This window comes from Anoplophora glabripennis, unplaced genomic scaffold, assembly GCF_000390285.2.
Source record: "Anoplophora glabripennis isolate ALB-LARVAE unplaced genomic scaffold, Agla_2.0 scaffold349, whole genome shotgun sequence".
NCBI classification, from domain to species: Eukaryota; Metazoa; Arthropoda; class Insecta; order Coleoptera; family Cerambycidae; genus Anoplophora; species Anoplophora glabripennis.
This window is the reverse complement of record NW_019416444.1, coordinates 109,707-129,604: the sequence shown is the minus strand read 5'-3', so window position 1 is coordinate 129,604 and position 19,898 is coordinate 109,707. Positions and strand designations below refer to the sequence as shown.

The 19,898-nt window shown below is 34.0% G+C and overlaps 1 protein-coding gene across 1 annotated transcript in view; it reads left to right on the top strand.

The window, feature by feature from the left end:
• LOC108910354 (protein rhomboid-like) overlaps nucleotides 1-19,898 on the top strand; it is a 78,521-nt gene that overhangs the window by 42,828 nt on the left and 15,795 nt on the right. Inside the window, exons 2-3 of the mRNA XM_018714927.1 lie at nucleotides 6,648-6,760; nucleotides 11,302-11,419. Of these exons, the coding sequence (XP_018570443.1) occupies nucleotides 6,648-6,760; nucleotides 11,302-11,419 (231 nt within the window). The remainder of the gene's footprint in view (nucleotides 1-6,647; nucleotides 6,761-11,301; nucleotides 11,420-19,898) is intronic.

The following is a 19,898-nucleotide window of genomic DNA, read 5'->3' as shown; positions in this document are numbered from 1 at the left end:
ACAGCCCGTCGCGGAAAATCAACTTCATGAAGTTCTTGCTGACAAGTTAAACGATAGGAGAACAAACGCAAATCTTTTTTTAACACTGTGTGGCAGGTACCGACTGATACTCCCACCATTTGTGATAAAACACGTACAGAAGTTCTTGGCGCATTTTCCATTATTTGTTGGACATTTTCTTTTAATTCTTCAGTCCGCTTTTTAGGTCGGCCGCTTCCTTCTTTTCTTGTTACACTGCCCGTTTCACGAAAAACATTAACACAACGCTGAACTGCACTTTGAAAAATTTTGTACTCAACAACGCCGGGAAATTGATTTTGAAATTCTATGAAACATTCCTCAATAGAATACTTCCATATTCCATCAATCTTGCGTCCATTTCTAAAGTAGGACTCTATGATAAACACTTTTTGTTCTTGAGAAAACACCATTTTAAACGCTTTTTAAAACGAAAATATTCAAATTGATAGCGGCGATATAGCGCTTTGACAGATGACGTTTAAGTTCATTTGCTATACGCTACGCCCTACGTCCAAATTTTCAGAACCAACTTGACCACGTTTTTATTTGAACGCTCGTTATTTTCTCGGCTTCTTAGACCCTTCATAGGCTAAAATACAACATGTAGATATACGGTTAGGGCTCCTTCTTGCAAAAAACTCTTCCGGGTCTTCTCGTGAGACTTCGTTCGCACTTTGCATGTCTTTAAACACCTGCATATTATTTTCATTATCAACAATTTGTAACGAGAAGTTGTATTTTTGTGAAATAAATTATAATTTTTCTTTGGACGCTATTTATAGTGATCTTTAACTTAAACAAAATCTTAATAAACTCACTAAAGTATAAAGTGTCAATGGACACCAGTAATGTCTGGTCCTATGTCCAAGACTTGTATCAGGATATTGTGGCCTCGCTGTGATGGGGAGTAAAGTAGGTATCAGTTGTTTCATACGACGAGCCGCCACTGCACCCTGTATAATTTCTCTCATAGAAAAGACGTTCCTCATTGCCTTTTATCGCCATGTAAAAGATCAAAGAGGTCTTGCTGAAGAAGAAGGCAATAAGTTCAGTGCATTAATCTCAAAAAATTCACGTATCTGCTCTGTTGAGCTAGCTGAGGACCCCGTTAAGCTCGGCTTCTTGCTCGATGTCGGCTAAAGGGCCGTCCTAGTCATAATTTATTCAGATTAGATCGGAATGCGAACAGATTAAGACGCACGCCCTCGTAGTAACTAAATTAGAACCATGTAAATGAACGGCGGGATTAATTAAATATCGTCCATGGTTTCACCTCCCCGGAAAAGTCGCAGCGCCCCTTAACGACCTGCGGTAAGTAGCTCAATTACCGCCACATCGACACAGGGACGCATTCAGCACTATTTGTATCCAATCTAGAAAAGAAACGCGAGAATATAAAGCAAAGATATCGAGGAGGTGTTACATTTTTTTTGCATAACTTCGCCTTGAAAGTTAACCAGAATTAACGATCTTATATTTTAGTCTTGGCTGGAGCAAAATTCAAAGTTAAAATAAATTTAGAGACGCGCAATGTGATTGTTTTTTCTTTTTTGGAGAATTGTATATTTTTGAAATGCCAGTGTTGCCGCTATTTATTCGTTATGTTTAAAGCTTGGTATGTCGCAGCACTTTTACATAAATCCCTAAACAGTCCGATAACGATTAACGTGTGAGTCGTACCACCGTGGTCGCGGTCCCAAGCACGGCCAAGGATGAAATCGATTAATAAAAATAACAAATGATCCTATGAAGATAAGCTGAGAAAGATGCGAGACTAGATAACGTCCAGATACCGGGGAGTATTTATTTTTAAATTAACAAAGTGGTTTCAGTGGAGACAGAACGATGTAAATAGAAATATACACCCACTTATCCGGCTAGCACGGGGATCCTCAACCATTTCACGTCGTGATTCCATCACTAAAAGAAATGTATGAAATTTATTTAGTAAGTGGTTAGAAAACTACTAGGATGAATAAGATATAATCAGAAATAGGTAGTTGTTTCTTATTTTAGTTTTTTACTAGCGCCAGCGAGTAAAAAAATACCTTTGAAAATATAAAAGCTTGTTCGAAACTGCATAAAAAATAGGACTAAAACCTCTGCGAATAATATAAATCTGGCGATGTAATTTATATATAAAAAATCCCATATACCATAGTGTAATTGTCACTTTTACAGCAACAAATGCACTAGTGGTTTTGTCACTTATTCATTTTTTAATCAATTATCGCGGTGTCAGTTGCCAAAATAAATAGTTTGACATAAGGTGGTGACAATAAATTATGTGACAGCAAATGGATTACACCTAATATTTTAGAGGAAGATATTTGCCCAGTACGTTTATGTAAAAAGTTGATGGAAAAACGAAGCACTTCCATAATATTGGACAGAATATTTCTTACACCAAATCCCTTTTGGAAGAAGAAAAATTTTAAAGGTTGGTATAATAATGTGCCAAATGGACTAAATGCTCAACACAACGCATTGGTATAGATGTCAAACGTGTCAAAATTACACATCAAGTGCCAGCAGTTAGCGAATTAAGTAAAAGCGGAATTGAAGAACAAGCTGCAATAGAAATAACAGGACACAGCAATTCATCATCAATAAAACCATACTTACAAGTTCATAACGAGTATCATTCGAGCATTCGCTTGGAAAAAGAACAAAATTCAGAAACACTACAGAAACGATTAGCTGTGGCACCCGTAGCGACATTAGTATTCCTCGTATGAATTTCAATAACTGCTCAAATAAAAAAATAAAATAAAGTTTGCATTGATATGTTTCTAAATTTCTTATTCATTAAATTGTTCTGCCGAATTACACTCGATTGATTGATATATTGATTTGTGTTGTTTAAATTCTAAACTGTTTCCTTTAGCAATTTGACTGGAAAAACTGTCAACCTAAAAACTCTCCACCTTCAGTGCCACGTTTTTAATAGTTGACAGTTTTTCTCGTCTTAATTGCTAGGCAACAGTTTCTCATTAAACAACTCAAAAACCGGGAAATACAAACCTCTGCAATTATAAATGACTTTTTTGTTCTAGTTAAGTTTTTTCATACAGCCCTTACTTAATTTCAATAATTAATTTAATTGGATAAATTATTTCAAGAAATAATTACTTTTATTTTAATTTGCTTCAATTGCACCAGTTTTACAATTCGGACTCATCAACTACCATTATTTGATAGAATTTGAATCTTCATGTCTTTGAAACGCAAAAAGAATATTTTCGATAATGTAATATGAAATACATACATCTAAAATGACAGATGTCATCTGAGTATGTGTCTTGCTATCAGTAATTTTAAAAATAACCACATTATCTTTAATTTTCTATGTCTTGTACTATTATATTTAGTTTCTTTTCATCTAGAAGCGCGTAAATTCCTATTATTCAAATAACCTGAAAAATAAAACAACATCCTATATAAAATAACGTGAATTATATTCATTAATAAACATTGTTTATAAGGGAACTTTTGATTTCCACATTCGATAAAATCTTGGATTTCTTTAAACAATATGTAACTGATATTAGGGTACCAATTTTGAGAATCTTTTTATATGTACTAATGTTTCTTGCAAATTTTTGAGGAATAAGTGGTGCTTAGCTGTTGTTAAAAAAATAGTATTGCTAATGCAAACTCATAAAATATTTTTTGTACCAACCTAAAAAAGACTTGTAAATTATTACAAGCAATCCTTTTGAATAAAGAGTTTTAAAGAAACAGATATGGGTAACAATCCTATTTTATATTGGAAAGCATAAAACGCTGTTTTATTAAACTGTCATTAAAACGGGCTTGGGACCATTCGGAGGCGCGAGCCCGTTGTCGAACGAAGAAAACGGGATAGGGGCATTAGGTATTCGTGGTACTTAAATTTTTGACTTCAACACGTCCTGTGACGACAATAATTCATGGCCCAGTTAAAAATAAATCCAACCTACCAAAATTATAACCAGGTTAGTGCCCCGGCCGTGCAGCAGCACGCGTTGGCCTCTTCTTAGATAGTCGGCCTACAGATGCCTCGTTTTTCAGGAGTCTGCCCGTGAAATGACAGGTGCCCAGGCCCTTAAGGTGGCTACACCCATGGGGTTAGGTCAAAGTATACTACAGCGTGATCGGTTGAGGTTACAGAGCTAGGTCTCGGATACCATTCATGGTACGATTTTAAGGTAAAAAATCTGTCTGCAAATATGACCTAAAGAAATTAATTCAAGATATTTTTAAATTCCTATCCTCATTCATGGGGGGAGGGCATATTTTCCATGATGTTACAAAGAAGGTGGAAAATATAATTTTTATCTCTCTTCAGTCTCCTATAAATTTTGTGTCGACAGTTTTTTTTTATTTACCGGGCAGGATGAAAGATATGTAGATTTTTTCAATTCTAACAAGTTTGTTTTATCTGAATTTTTCAAATTATGATTAATTTTAAGGGGCTCTTTAAGATGTTTTATTTTTATTATAAATGACGTAAACGTTATTTGTTACTTCAATCACAGGAGGTGCTTTTCAGCATAATGTTTTATATTCAATTCTATTTCTCAAACAACTTAAATGCAAGCCTATGAGTTTTTGCTTGATAGTTGTTGATTTATAAAAATAAATATCCGTTTTAAAATTATTGCAAAAATTGTAGTGTCAAAAAAGAGAATACGAATAAATAGGTATGCATATTTCACTAAGAATAAAATGATGAAACTATTAATAAAGTTAATTCCGTGATATACCAAAGGGTACTTTTCGAGTCTTTTTTTCAGTGAGATTGTGGTTAGGCAAAAATAGCCTAGACTGAGGCTTTTGGTACAAAAGTTTGTTTTATTATTTTTTCTGGGGGAAAAAAGATCAAAATATAATATGTAGATGCCAAAACTCAAACTCAAAATTGATATTGATACCTTTTTTTTATTATACTGTTATACAACACTGTTTGCGTATTCGTATTTGCCACCCCAAAAAACGTAAAACCACAAATTTTCAAAAAAATTGGTCCATACTTAAAATATAGCAAAAACTTGAAAATATTTTTGAAAGGAATGTAGAACGAAAAGGAGCAACAATTGACTAAGGTATGTTTGGCTCAATCACTATATTTTGACATTAACAATCTGCCATAAAGCTGTGTACCATTGTTAATGACTCACCCTGTATATTAGATTATAAAAGTATTCCTAATAATATTAATTTATTCTTGCCAAAAAATACCAGTCCAGTTAAAATTGATATTGATACCTTTTATTTATTATACTGTTATACAACACTGTTTGCATATTCGTATTTGCCACCCAAAAAAACGTAAAACTACAAATTTTCAAAAAAATTGATCCATACTTAAAATATAGCAAAAAATTGAAAATATTTTTGAAAGGAATGTAGAACGAAAAGGAGCAACAATTGACTAAGATATGTTTGGCTCAATCACTATATTTTGACATTAACAGTCTGCCATAAAGCTGTGTACCATTGTTAATGACTCACCCTGTATATTATATTATAAAAGTATTCCTAATAATATTAATTTATTCTTGCCAAAAAATACAGTATTTATTTATTGCCAAATACCGTATTTTGGGACCCTTTAACACCCGTACATTATTTTTATAATATTTTTAAAACGCAATAGATGTGAACCCACTGTTTTCATATTTATTTTTCTTAATTAATGTCTATCAGTTGAAGCATAATAAGGGTAGCATATAATTTTTTTATGGAATTGGAGTATATATAACAATTTTAAAAATTACGTCTATCGTTAACCATGCAAATTGACTCATTATCAATCAGATTAATCAACCCTTTGAAAAGAGCCACAGTTTATTAAATGCGGATAAGGTAGTCAAGTTACAATTTTGATAAAAGTTCAACTTGTCGCCATGGTAATTAGAAAAAAATTGTAGGAAGAAACATTGTAGATAAAAGGTATATTTCTGACCAACACTATATGCATGATATTTGGAAATATTGGTAGTTTTTTAATACCATAGCAAATGCGTCCCTTGGCAATGAAATTAGCAACTTGGTAGTATTTTAAATCAGCTTTTTCACCATATTTGCTAATATATTAGTTTTACTTAAAGAAAACACTACAAAAAATTAATAAATTGTCAACAAACACTTGATATATGTTATTCATATTCTTTTTTTATTCGCAATTTGTTCTTATTTTGGTAGGCACGTCCGATGTAGGCCTGTTAAACTGCCCCAAATATATATTTAAGCCGACGATCGCATGTCCGCTTATTATTATTATCATTATTATTAAGTAGTGGTAGCGTGGATCGGTCTGCCTTCACGAATTTCTAAATAATAATTGATCACTTTCGGTGAAGCGAAAAATGAAGGGGAGATAATGATGGCGTGTAATAAGGAATTTGTGTGTAGAGTAAAAAGTGCACTACATCGTAATCTCGCGTTTTGGCGCGGCCCTCAGATGTTATTCATTATCCTATAGTAATGGAATTCAACGTTTAGAAAAAGATGAAAGACAAACATTCGCGTCTTATCAGAAGTGAGACGAACATTTTAGTTCATCAGAAGTGGGATATTCAACAAATTATATGTAAATGTGTTTTTTTTTATGATTTTCACTAGTTTATTTGTTGTTTCAGATGACAGGCAAAAGATCGAGAAGCTTTAAATGCGCCGTCCATCACAGGGACCGGGAGGTTTCTTCAGAAAACGACTTCCATCTTCTCTTGGTTGAGCCGCCATTGTTTCGCAGGCAAGTGTAAATGAATGTGCTGCAAAGAAAAAAAATATATACTATATATACTGTTTACTATAGAACCTAACTAAAATTTGTCATAGATTTCTAAACAAATTTGGCGAAATATACACATAAACTGTGTTAATTATTCATTGTTAAAATGACAAAAAGAACCAAGTACATATACGAAATTAATACAGTATTAAAATAAAAAATTCAAATGTAATAATCAAACAAATCTAGAAAACATCAGTTAAAATTTATTGTAACTTCACACGGGCTTTATACAGGGTGTTTAAGAAAAACCTCCCGTAAATTCGGGGGGTGATAGTACGACAAAAAATAAGAATTTTTTGTCTATCTCCTCTTGTTTTTGAGATACAGAGCGACAAAATAAATATTTTTAAATAGAATTTTTACGAAATTTTCCAAACGGTGCGAAATATTTTTATGAAATTTGGTATTCCGGGGTTTTTAAGGATGCCAAATACACTGGTCTAATTATTTTTTGGATATTTCATAGAGGGCGCTAGTTATGCTATATTCCTATTAGATTTTAAGTTCTAATTTTTTTAAGGTTGGGTTTGTTACCATTCGGGCTCCAATTTCTAATGTATAAATTTATTTTCTAAAAATAATGTACCTACTCTTGTTAGAACTTCCTAATGTGGACGGTTTTCCAGAAAAAAAGCTTTTAACTCAACTCTTACAATATTACGGTGTATAAAATAAGTGACATTTCTCAAAGTAGGCATAGGTCAAAACTTATTGATGGATGTCTCATAAACAACGCATACATTCTTAGTAATATTTTAAACTCTAATTAACTTTATATCAAAATTGTAGTGATTGTTAGTGACTGTAGTTAGTAGTGACGAATTACAGTCACTAAAATTTTGATATAAAGTTTGTTTGCGTTGTTTATGAGACATCCATCAATAAGTTTTGACATAAGCCTACTTTTCGAAAAGTCACTTATTTTCTTCACCGTAATATTGTAAGAGTTCAATTAAAAGCCTTTTTTCTCGAAAACCGTCAACATTAGGAAGTTCCAACAAGAGTACATTATTTTTAGGAAATAAAATTGTACATTAGAAATTGGAGCCCAAAAACCTAACCTTAAAAAAATTAGATCTTTAAATGTAATACGAATGTAGCATAACTAGCGCTTTCTATGAAATATATAAAAAATAATTAGACCAGCGTATTTGGCATCCTTAGAAACCCCGGAATACCAAATTTCATAAAAATATTTCGCACCGTTTGGAAATTTTATTTTGTCACTCTATATCTCGAAAACAAGAGGAGATACACATATAGTTCGTAAGACATAAAAATTCTTATTTTTTGTCGTACTACCATCCCCTGAATTTACGGGAGGTCTTTCTGAAACACCCCGTATATCACCAACATTTTGCAGCTAACAAGTGTCATCAAATAAAAAATTTGGACGCTATATTGTTACGATTTTTAAAGCGAACTCCGTTTTCGTCATTTGTTTTGCACAAAATTATTCAGAAGCAAGTTGATACCACGCGCAAGACTTGACACGTCTACAGAACAGAATTGTTATAAAAATATAAAAATATAATAAACTTTTGAAAGCCACAGATATAACAAAGAACTCTTACGGCGTATGTCTTCAATGTCAGGATTATCCCAATACTTACAGATATTTTTACTCTTTTTTCTTACTCGGCCACTTCATCAGCCGAATCTGTGCTAGACATTTTAAATTAACCCAAAACGACAAAGCAGCAGCAAAATTAATCCGCGATTGATACGCACGAAATGAAAACTTACACGATGTGAAGTCTGGTTCTGGCGGAGATTACCGTTCAATCCATTTCGACCAATAGTTTGGCAGCCACACGTGTTTGATCGTTGTCTGTAGGACTGGAATAAATTGATTTTACACCTAATATGATATGACAACAGTCTGGTAGACGGACAAAAAACAGATGGCCCACGTTAATTCGGCGAAATGAGCAAGATTGAATACATCACCGCTTAGTTTTCATGACGGAAACAAAGTTTGATATATACAGGGTGTTTCAAAACGGATATCGGAAAATGAAACGTGTGATTCTTTGGCTCATTCTAAGAAAAAAATCTTAACATGGATCCGCAAACGCAGTGTTTTCGAGATATGGGGTGTTAAAAAAATACTTTTTTCAGTTTCTTGACGATATCTCAGGAACCGTTTGAGATACAGATATAAAATTTTGTACACGTATTATCATGAATATTAGCTACTTTTGAGCACTAATTAAATTTCTATTCATATGACAGTGGCGGAGATTTTAAGATTGCGTGAGGTTCTTTTGCCCCTAATTTTTACAACTCTGGGAATATTGGCATTTCGAAAGCACATTTTAAACCGCCAATGTTTTTCACATGAAAAAGGTACCCATCATCAAAACGTCTAACGCGAACCGTTTTCAAGATAAATTGCGTTTTATGATGGAAAACATGGAAGAAAGTGGCAACATAATACCCTTTTTTTCAAAACTAAGCAAATAAACAAAAAAGCTAAAAAACTGAAAAAAAAAGAATTTGACACCATAAAAACGATGAATTTGCAAACTCATGTTAATAAGAACTATTTCTCTTAGAATGGGCCAAACACCCTTCATTTTCCGACACATGTTTTGAAATATCCTGTATTTGTAAACGTAGCCTCCATATGACTCCCATTCAAAGTTGCACCCTGTATAATTTTCTCTAAAGCATTTTTTCCATGTAGTTTTTGTTAAGAGTGATGCGGAAATATTTACTTTGTCCCCAAAACCAGCAACTTCAAAACTGTGAAAACGACAGCAACCTAAACCGGGCGCTTTATTTGGATTCTGATTGACGCCGGCACTTGCTCGCGAAGACATTTATATTCCCATGTTAATTCCATCCATTTGATGTGTTCCTTGAAATCTAAATCCCGCCAGCCAATTAAGAGGCGACGCGCCATCCCATCCCGTCCGTTTCCGTTATTCATAAAATGTGTCTCTTCGGCCGGTTTATTTACGGAATGCTCGGAGGAAATTCGGCGTAGGCAGGGAACGGAAACAATTGAAAAACGTACAAAAAACCGATCGCCGCAAAGTTGTCGCTGTCCGAAAATAGAGCAGACGACATTCAGGAGCGTCTGGACGCGTCTTTCGCGGCCGTCGTAGGAGCGCGCGGGCCAGAGGGAAACAACCGGCCGTACTGCCAACTTTCCTTTGATTTGCCTCGAAGTTGTACGTAGAATATCCCGCGGAGTTTCTATTGCACATTCGAGGGTAGCTAAAAAATTGCGAGTTTAGCTTAGATAACAATTCGGAAAAAAAAAGAAAAAATTGGAATCATTTTAACATCCACAATAAGGTATACGTACTACAAACTGAATAATTAATTAAACATACTTAATACTAAAAACTCATTCAATTATTAACATAGTGAAAACAATTATTGTCCTTATATATGTGTTTTAATTAACAAATAAATAATACGTGTTAATATTTAAAATGTAAAACAATATCTTATTTATTCATGTGTCTAGGTCTGGTCTGGTTTTGCCATTCACTATTAAAAATACAATAAAAGCTAGGTTAATGACCGATTTACTCTCGATAAACCTTTGTAGATCAGCGGTCAAGAGCGGTCCGAAAATAGGTTTAAATAATTATTTAAAAATGTTTTTTTTTCAACATAAATATGCATTTAAAATTTTTTTAATCATATATTCGTATTCTACTAATTTTTCCCTATTCTATCTATCCTTAAAATTAACGACATTATGACTGAATCACCCTGTTATAGGGTGTCCTCTACAAAGAAACTATTTTTCTTATTAAAGTAATTTCCTAAGGTTATTCTTTTATATCATAATATATTTTTATCGTCCAAACATAGCGGCTAAAATCCTTTATATCTACCGGTGTGACCATAGGGCTATAATCGATAATGTTGTGGCCATATTAAGAAGATTTACTCAAGTTTTCTAAATACATAATTCATATGTGGCTAATATTAAAAACGTGGAAAATTCAAAACTACACCCACCATTTTTATTTTCCAGGCCGTCGGGGATCTAAAATTTTATCTAAAATTCAATATTTCCGAATTTTTCCATTTTTGTTTCCAATTTGTCTAATCAATATTATGGTTTGTTTCAATTATTCAATTTTTACGAATTTTTCAAGAGCTCCTTTTTTACATAAAATTAAATTCTGCCTTATACATGGAATTCAAAAGTTATATTCCGTATATTTATATTATAAAAACTAGTTTGCGCTAAATTCCAATGCAGTGTGTTGTTTTTTGTAACAGATATGACCAAAACAAAATCGTCCTGGTTCTGATGGTCCGTCAGTCCCTGAATTTAGTATTTTTCATATATCTAGTGGTTTCTGATTATAATTAAGGCCTGCCTTCAAGAGCGCAATTATCTTACGCAACTTTTTTGAGATTTAACCAAATTTGTATGGTATAATATTTTGTATAATTAAATAGTGATTAAAAGTTTCCTTCCCTGTACACAACACTAGAAGGATTAAAAAATGACTCTTACTTTTCAGGATGGTTGCAATTGTGGCAGACGAATTCCTCACAGACGACAGAGACAGGAAGTACTACGCGGATCACTACACCTGTTGCCCCCCTCCACTTTTTGTAATAATCATTACGCTAGTTGAGGTGAGTCTATTTGCCCATATACAGCCCTTTTCACGGCAAATTTGATACAGTGTTTCCAAAAAGAAAAACGTTAAGTTATATTACACTTTTTTTAATTTTAATTAACTGTTACTAATCAATTAGGTACCCAATTATATTTAACATACCTGTAAGAAAATGTTTCCTTATGAATGACAATGAAAATCTCCTCTGTCTAAGTTCGATGCCAAAAATTTGAATGTGAATTTATTGCCTCTACGTTTATATTTCCGACGATTCAGAAATAGAGGTGGGAATGCTATTAATAAATATACGTTTCTAATTGTGTAGTCTATAATATGTTGTTTACATGCAAATCATTTGGAAGGTTAATATCATTAGTTGCACCTTTTTTGTATGCAAATATATTATTTAACATTGTAAGTGCAACACTCATTAAAAATGTTGATAACCATCGACACAAAAGAAATTTTTTCTTGCAAATTTCTAATGCTTCGGTTGCCAATCATTCGCGCCATGATATAAAACTAGCTGCTAAGTCAAGGAAAAATAAAAATGACAGTACTTGATAATAAACTTCTTAGATCATCAAAACAGAGTTTTAGGGAAGAAATTGACAGCTCTTCTTCCGATCAAATCTCCTCAACAATCCTCTTAATTCATTTCGCGTATTATATCACGTATTGTCCTTATTATTGTAATTAATGCGCAGTTTACCTTTTTTTTTTTCTAAACGTTGGGATCTAGAAGATTAATATAATACCGCTTACCGTACCTACGTATCGATACCCATAGGAAGAACCGTATTGTTACGTATCGCTATTAATCAGTTGCTGTTCTATTTTGCCTTGTTTCGTCTCTCCGAACGGATCAACAGTGTCTTTAACCCGTTATGGCATTATTTAGAGGAATCAACAACTTGGCAAGTGGGTTATTAAACTATGAGATTAATCTTGGTGCAAAATTAGTGGTACAGACAAATAGCAACTATGAAAATGAAGATTAGTGGAGCGGTAGAATACAGGTAATATGAATTAATGTCTCCACTGAGACCAGATGCAATCAAATAAAAAAAGCACATGAAACAACCCCTGTTTTCTTTACTTGCGTTTTGATACAATGCATTGAAAGATAGTTTTGTTTACAATTTTGCAAATCTAACTGCATTTTGTCCACTCTGGACAATCAAAACGATTTGAAGTCGCATCATTTTCAATGAATGAAAAGTTTAATATAAAAATATTTTTGTGCCTGTTTATTTTGGCCAATGCATTCTTTATCTTTTTTTGTTGGTATAATCTTTGGTATTTGGTGTGTCACTTTCACATTACGAATTATCTCAATGCTCAAAAAAAAAGACGTGTAGATCCAAACACGACTATCCCTGACATTAAAAGTTTCATCCTCACCCATCCAAAGATATTTCACGTAAACTACGCATCTTGACATATTCACTCCATTCAGCCATTCCCTTCGACGAGCAAAATCATAAGCTCTTGGACTTGTTCCGGACGATAATGGTACGGATAAAAGTAATATTCTCGTATCATTTTTCGTGATAACTCCAAACTACGGACAATTCCTCTAACAGAACTGTATCTTCCATTGCTGGACTTGACCACTGTTATCTTGCTATGAGTTGATAACACATATCCAGACTGCTCTTATATTCAACACAGTATTATTAGCATTATTTATATCATAATATTCTCGAGGAATAATAGTTACCATTGTTACACTTTTGCATCACTAACTACAAAAGAAATGGGTGTGTCAATTATACTTGACGAATTGCTGTATGGTCTTTCTTAAACTACTAACTCACTATTAGCTGAACGAGGATTTTAGATCTATAGTTGACCTTATTGATAGGAAAAAGATGTATGTCACCATTTTAGAAGACCATGGACATAATCTTCTCTTCTTGAAGTATTTGAAAGGTTTCAAATACTTTAAGAAACACTGCCAATCTTCTGCTACTTTCTGAAATGCTGTCATAAGTTTGAGCAACATATAAGACCTTCAGGAAATTGAGGAAACTTGATACTGGTTGTTTTTCTTTGAACTCTTAGATGGCACCACTTTTTTCTATTAAATAACCATAGATTTCCATCACTGCAAATTCATTTACAAGATACAATTCTAAAAAGTGTATTTATAAAGTATATGAAAGAAAATTTCGTTACTAGGATTAAGTCGCACAACTTTTTCCTCTTTTGCCGTCATCTCGTCTTTATCAGAGATCGTCGAACGGTCGTGGGTACACATCGCGGTGTCTGAGTGCCGGAATTGGACCGTGATGAACGAAAGGGCAGTCGGGAAACGGCAACGTCGGCCTACGTGAGGCAGTTTTGTCGCATCACCGCCAAAGCATAATGGGTTTTGTTACAAAACGTTGCTATGTATTGTGTGTGGATCAGATCGATATTTGTAATTTGCCTTGATAAACGATCCTGACGTCGCCGTCGTTATAGGTGTCTGGCCTGGCGGATTTTTCTCTAATAGTACGGGTTACGGTATCGTATAGCTGCGCGTCAGTGGCGTACCAAAAGCTTTGTTCTAAACTTAAGTGTTACGGTGTAATGACCCAGCTCTTACACTCATTAATTCTTATTTATTTGAAACATTTCAGGAAATATGTTTGTTCTCTATTCGTTTAGATATTCTTTCTGGTGTTCCCCAGGGCTCAGTTCTAGGTCCCTTACTTTTCATAATTTATACGGCTGGCATTTTAGAATTAGTTCAACAATATAAGCTACAGGCGTTGCTGATGATACACAACTATATTTTCAGTTTGATATAAATGATTTTCTGGTACATCTAAAATGTTTTTAATAATAAACTTGAAATTGTGTTATGTAAGTCGCTTATTCTTTCCCATTATTGTAATAATACTTATTGTGTTTATTATACCACTCGTTTAGATTATTCTAAATAGAGTCGACCTTCATTAGGTGACAAAGTATATATAAAAAATTGAAACTATAGTAAATTTTACAGAAATAGAACATTCATGGAAGTTTGGTAAAGTGTTGTGTCAAAACTGGAACTGAAAAGATATTTTGAGCAAAGATAAATAAACTGCATAATCCCTTTTTATAAAATTATTTTGTCAATTTTTTGAGACTACGCCTCTGTCTATCACTATCTCATTGTCGGATGAACAAGACTTCAGCGACCATAGATCGATTCCTTACTCATGGCTCGATATTTTCAACGTTTCTATACGAATAACTAACTGTAGAATCGCATGCTTCAAGTCGCACATCGTTACCTTTAACTAGATGCGTATTTTTTTCTCTGAACTTTCGTATGCCGAATAAAATATTAGGCTCTAACAGACGTTTTCAGGGAGTAACTGTGTTCGCACTGCGCCAGACCGCAATCTTATTATCCTATATTGGTCGGAGTTAAATCGAATTTGTCTGAATGTGGTTAACATTACATTTGTGGTGTTTTCAATATGATCCAGAAACCAAGCGCCAAAGTGCCGAGTGGAAGGTGTTAGACGAGCCAAAACCCAGCATTTGGAGAAGTCAAAAATGAAGACAATGTTGATTTGCTTTTACGATTCCAAGGACATTGTCCACAAAAAGTTCGTTGGCATTTTGAAGCGTTTGGTGTTTCGTATTCGGCCAGAATATCGCGCAGAAAGACGTTGGCGTTTGTTACACGATAATGCGCCATCTCATCGATCGACATTTGTACCTTTTCGGAAAAATGCATTTGCCGATGAAAGGGTAGCTTTTTGTGGACGTAGAAGCCATCCAAAAGGCTTGGACCGACATCCTGAAGAACATCCCGTCCAAAATAAATCAGTTTTGCTAAAAAAATGTTTGTTGTTCTTATTTTCAAAAAGTCCTGTTTACTTTGGGACGCACCTTGTATTTTCGCCTTCTAACTAGAACATTTTACTTCCCCGATTTTATTTAAAGTGTATCTAGTTGCAAACATGTAATTTTACACAAATAAATCGTTCGTCGCTTTGCTAACTTCAATTACAGAACTGTATCAGATACGTCTTAAAATTATATAATCCAACGGAGCCGCTAATACCACTATTTCATCACGACTTGATCTAGAGTAGGCACAATATAAAAAAAAAACGGTCATTGCCAAGTGAAAATGGGACTAGTCGTCGGTTCTCACGTTACTAGTTTGACGTACGCAAGTTCTATGGACGCGATATCTACTACTAGGCAGAGAACGCAGGCAAATTAGCCTACCGTTGAACCCGTACAGTTGAGGTTTCGGTGGAAATAAAAGAAACATACAAGTCTAATTTTAACCTAACAGATTCCCGGTTGGAAACCGAAAAGGTAATTAGATTGTTTTGACTGCTCCTCGGGCTTGCTCTCTGGTATCTATTAGAGCTCGTGGATGTGGGATAAATACACTGGAAACCAGATTGTGCAAAGGAAATGAAAGATTCGGCTTTCCAATGCTTTTCTTCTTAGTGATCTTCAAATTCTGAGTTGTAAGTCTGGAGTCTTAGAACACTATGGTCTTAATGTCATGAAAAATTGAGTCATTTGCCAGTATTTTTTAAGTAAATATAATTTTAAGATGGATGTAGACATATTTTGGTACCTATATGTACTGAAAACATAATTTTCAGACAATTTGATGGATTGGCGATTTCCATTAACTGTGTGCGTGGTCCTTTGAAATAGTACAATGTAAGGCAGGTGCAAAATTTTCGTTGATTTTACTTCCAATTTTTAGTTACCGTTTAAGGAAAATATAAGTAAGGCAAAAGTGCCTATGTTAAAAATCTGCCACTTTTTATTTATTGTTAAATTAATTGAATTATAATTATAAGGTGTTGTCTGTTCTTCTTCTACGAAAATAGTTGTTCTAAACCTAAAGAAGTAGCTGTGGAAATTCTCCAGACTCCTCTTCAATTATGTTGTTTTTGTAGAAGTCAGAAAACCAATAGGCGATCTGTAAGTTGTCATTAGCGGAACTCATTATAGATCCCATCGGTTAACGACAAAAAGTTTTCAGTGAAATTAATTCCCGGTCTAAATTTAGTCCGTCTGTCAATAGCAGGGCATACGCATGGCGTTCCATCGGTACATTTAGGACCGTCACTGTTAAAAACTACGAAATAAGCAGTTGTATTACCAACAATTCCTGTGCCTGTCTACAATTTGTAAATTCGGGAAACAGAAATGTCATCAAATTGACACCTTGTTTAGCAATTAACATACAATTAAAGAGAATAGTTTAAACTGAAACAGATTCGAGATATGAGGCCTGTATTACCAAAAGCAAAATGAAAGTTCCTTAATATTTAAAAAAATAAGGGTCGATTAAAACTTAAATTTTTAAGTAGCATTTAATTATTATAATATTGTCTCATGTACTAAGTTCAGAAAAATGTTGACTATTATTTTTTTATATGTGAATATGTGGTTATATTCCCTCCGAGATGATCTATTTTTGAACGAGTTTGATTGAACGTCTACAGAAATAGAGCCATTAATACATAGTACATGTATATATGTATTAAGTAGAAATAATACACCGTATGTGACTTAATAGTTTTTGCAAAAAAAGTATTAATAAAATAGTTAAAGTTCATGCATGATTTTTTTAATAGAAAACTTGTTGAGAATCGCTGACTTCACTGTAGCAGAAACACTCTTAAACTGGAATTGAAAAGAATTAATAAATAAGCGTCTTTTTAGACGATAATGTCCAAAAAAAACTTTGAAATATGTACATTCACAAAAATATTTATGGGCCCCTACTGCCTTTGACATTCCTATCCTCGCCAGGAAACTAATTTTGTACCTACATAAATATTATTTTTTTTTTTTACTGAGGGATGGATACATACACTTACAGGCAGTTAAAATGAAACACCGTTCGTGAAAATAACAAATCAACACAATCTTATAATAATCGTCGGGTGTAAGTGGTTCTGAATAGAAGTGGACTCTTTTTTCTAAAATATGAACATGTCCACACAAAACAGAGTTCAATAATATTAGTATTAAATACTATAGTCTCTATATAGAGGTTGGCAGTATGTACCAGGTTCGGTCACTGACGCAGCAACTCGGCATTGGAATATTTGAAAAACTTGTTCTCATATTTATTTAGCCATACTTATATCCAGGTCTGGCCGAACTAAAAATTGAGGTGGTAGAAATGTATACGACCAGTTGAAGAAAGCGCGCGCGAGCAAACGAAATACAAACATAGCTGCATTGGACGACTGGGCAATAAATCGCAGTTGTTAACAAGTGGCTGCCTAACAGTACAGTGCAGCAATGCGGAATTTGGTGTGAATCAAGTAATTTTAATTTATAATAGGCACCTTCTATTAATCATAGATATTACTATTGCGAAAGGGAGAAATAATAGGGATATTTTGTTTGCTAATACAGGGAGATCCAGAATGATTGAAGCGTTTGGGGAACGCAGCCTGTTTCTAACACCATCTTTAGCATATAAAAATCTGTAGTATTGACAGAGATAGGCACAGGCTGCGATCTCCAAACACTTCTGGATCTCTGTATTAAGTACATGACATTTTGGAGACCTTTTTAAACGGAACAATACGAAATTTACCATCATTGTAATAAAATTTTTTGAGGACATAAATAATTAAAATACAGGGTGATTCAGAACTTATTAAAAAAAAAATCTGGATGTACAGTGGACCCTTACAAATACAATTTTGTAACGAAAAAATCAAAAAGGGCAGTTCGAAAATGATTTAAAAATACACTTCTGCACGGCACTGGAAACTGGTCTACTGTAAAACCTGGCCTCGCACAATGCGACCGGCATGGCGGTGTGATAAAAACGGACAAAAACTTTCGGAAGGAAAGAAATATGTAAATAGAATTTTATCGCACCTATTATATATCGGCAAATTCAACTGCTTTTGCCTTTATTAATCAATAAAATTAATTTGTGTTTTTAAATAATAAAATCATTTGACATATGTTACAACAATTGTTCAAAATTTTATCCACCAACGTGTAAACACATTTGGGTCCGTAGTACTCAGTTTTTACGAACTAACACAAATATTGTCTTGCTTCACCATAACACAAATGCTTCACCATAAATTAAAACGATATCCATCAACTCCGAGTTGCTATACCTACACGCAAACCATTTTTGACACTAACTACCAAAAAAATATTGTAAACACCATAGATAACAGGTAAATACTGTCGCAACGACGATTGCAAAATCCGATTTCAGTATTCGGAGTCTCTGAGGCCACGTGGCGAATGATGCTAGAGACTACAGTTGTCCAGTTATGTAGTGGTTGAATGTACTATAACTTCAATATTTTCTTTTTCGGAAACTAAGGATTTTACAAAAATTTGTTTTACGATATTGATTCCATTTCTCATGCTGCATCTATTCCCAAATTTTTTTGAATAAGTTGTGAATCACCCTGTATGTTGTTGGCCAAATGAACATAATAGAAATTTTCTACACATTATATACAAATTATTATAAATTTTTACCTTTAGCAGAAAACTTTTTTAGAGACGCCTATGAAACTCATTAAATTCAACTGACTTCGGAAAGACACATTACAAGTTTCCTGGAGTGAAATTTCTAATTCGAGAAACAATGATCAAGTGTGAATTTCCCTTTTTCAATGAAAATGTAGCAGGAGTTGTCATTTTATTTTTTTATATATAAGTTAAAAATGACTGTATTTTAATAAAAATGCTACAGAGTGAGATTATGAGGGAAAAGCACTAATACCTACAGTTTTCCAAAATTTGACAAGAAAATAATCATAGCAGATAGCAGATAGTAGTGTAAAATCTCACAAAACTTTTAACTTTAAAATCGCGGTTTTAATAGTAACAGGGAGAATGAGAAAGCTTTCAGTTTTTCTCCATATTTATCCCTGTAATAGGGCAATAGGAACTGATGGGCTTGGGTGGTTAAACCGGAAGAATTTTCTGTGTTCATATTCGCGGACAAGACAAAACTCTGCGTATGTGTCTTGCTAATATTCACGCAAATTCTGTCGCGCCGGTCAATTTGTAGGACGTACGCGTCGACAAATTAACGAGGATGATTCGCAATGAAATGTATCTTTTCTAATGTTTACCTCGCGTGTTTCGCGTACATTATCGGGGAGGCCAATATTTTAATTAAACATAAACAAGGAGAGAGAGCCAGCCGGCAGAGGTGCGCGGCCCATTTAAAAATAGTCCCGATTACGTCTTCGCGTTTCGGTTCTCGTCATTAACGGGGGTATAAAGTCTGCGGCTGGCATCTGCACGGGCCGCAGGTCGGAAGTTATCAATTCTCGCGCGGCCCGGTGTTTCTGGAATCGTGGAAACACGTGTCGACCGAGGGGCACGAGCCTAGGTATTTACCCCAAATCGGGAACCCTAATAGACACCAGAAGGTAAACAACCCTAAGAGTTTTTACGCCGATGGAAAAGCTGAATGGGCCTGTTTACGATCTCAAAATTTAAAAAACAATTTTTTTCAAAATTTCTAG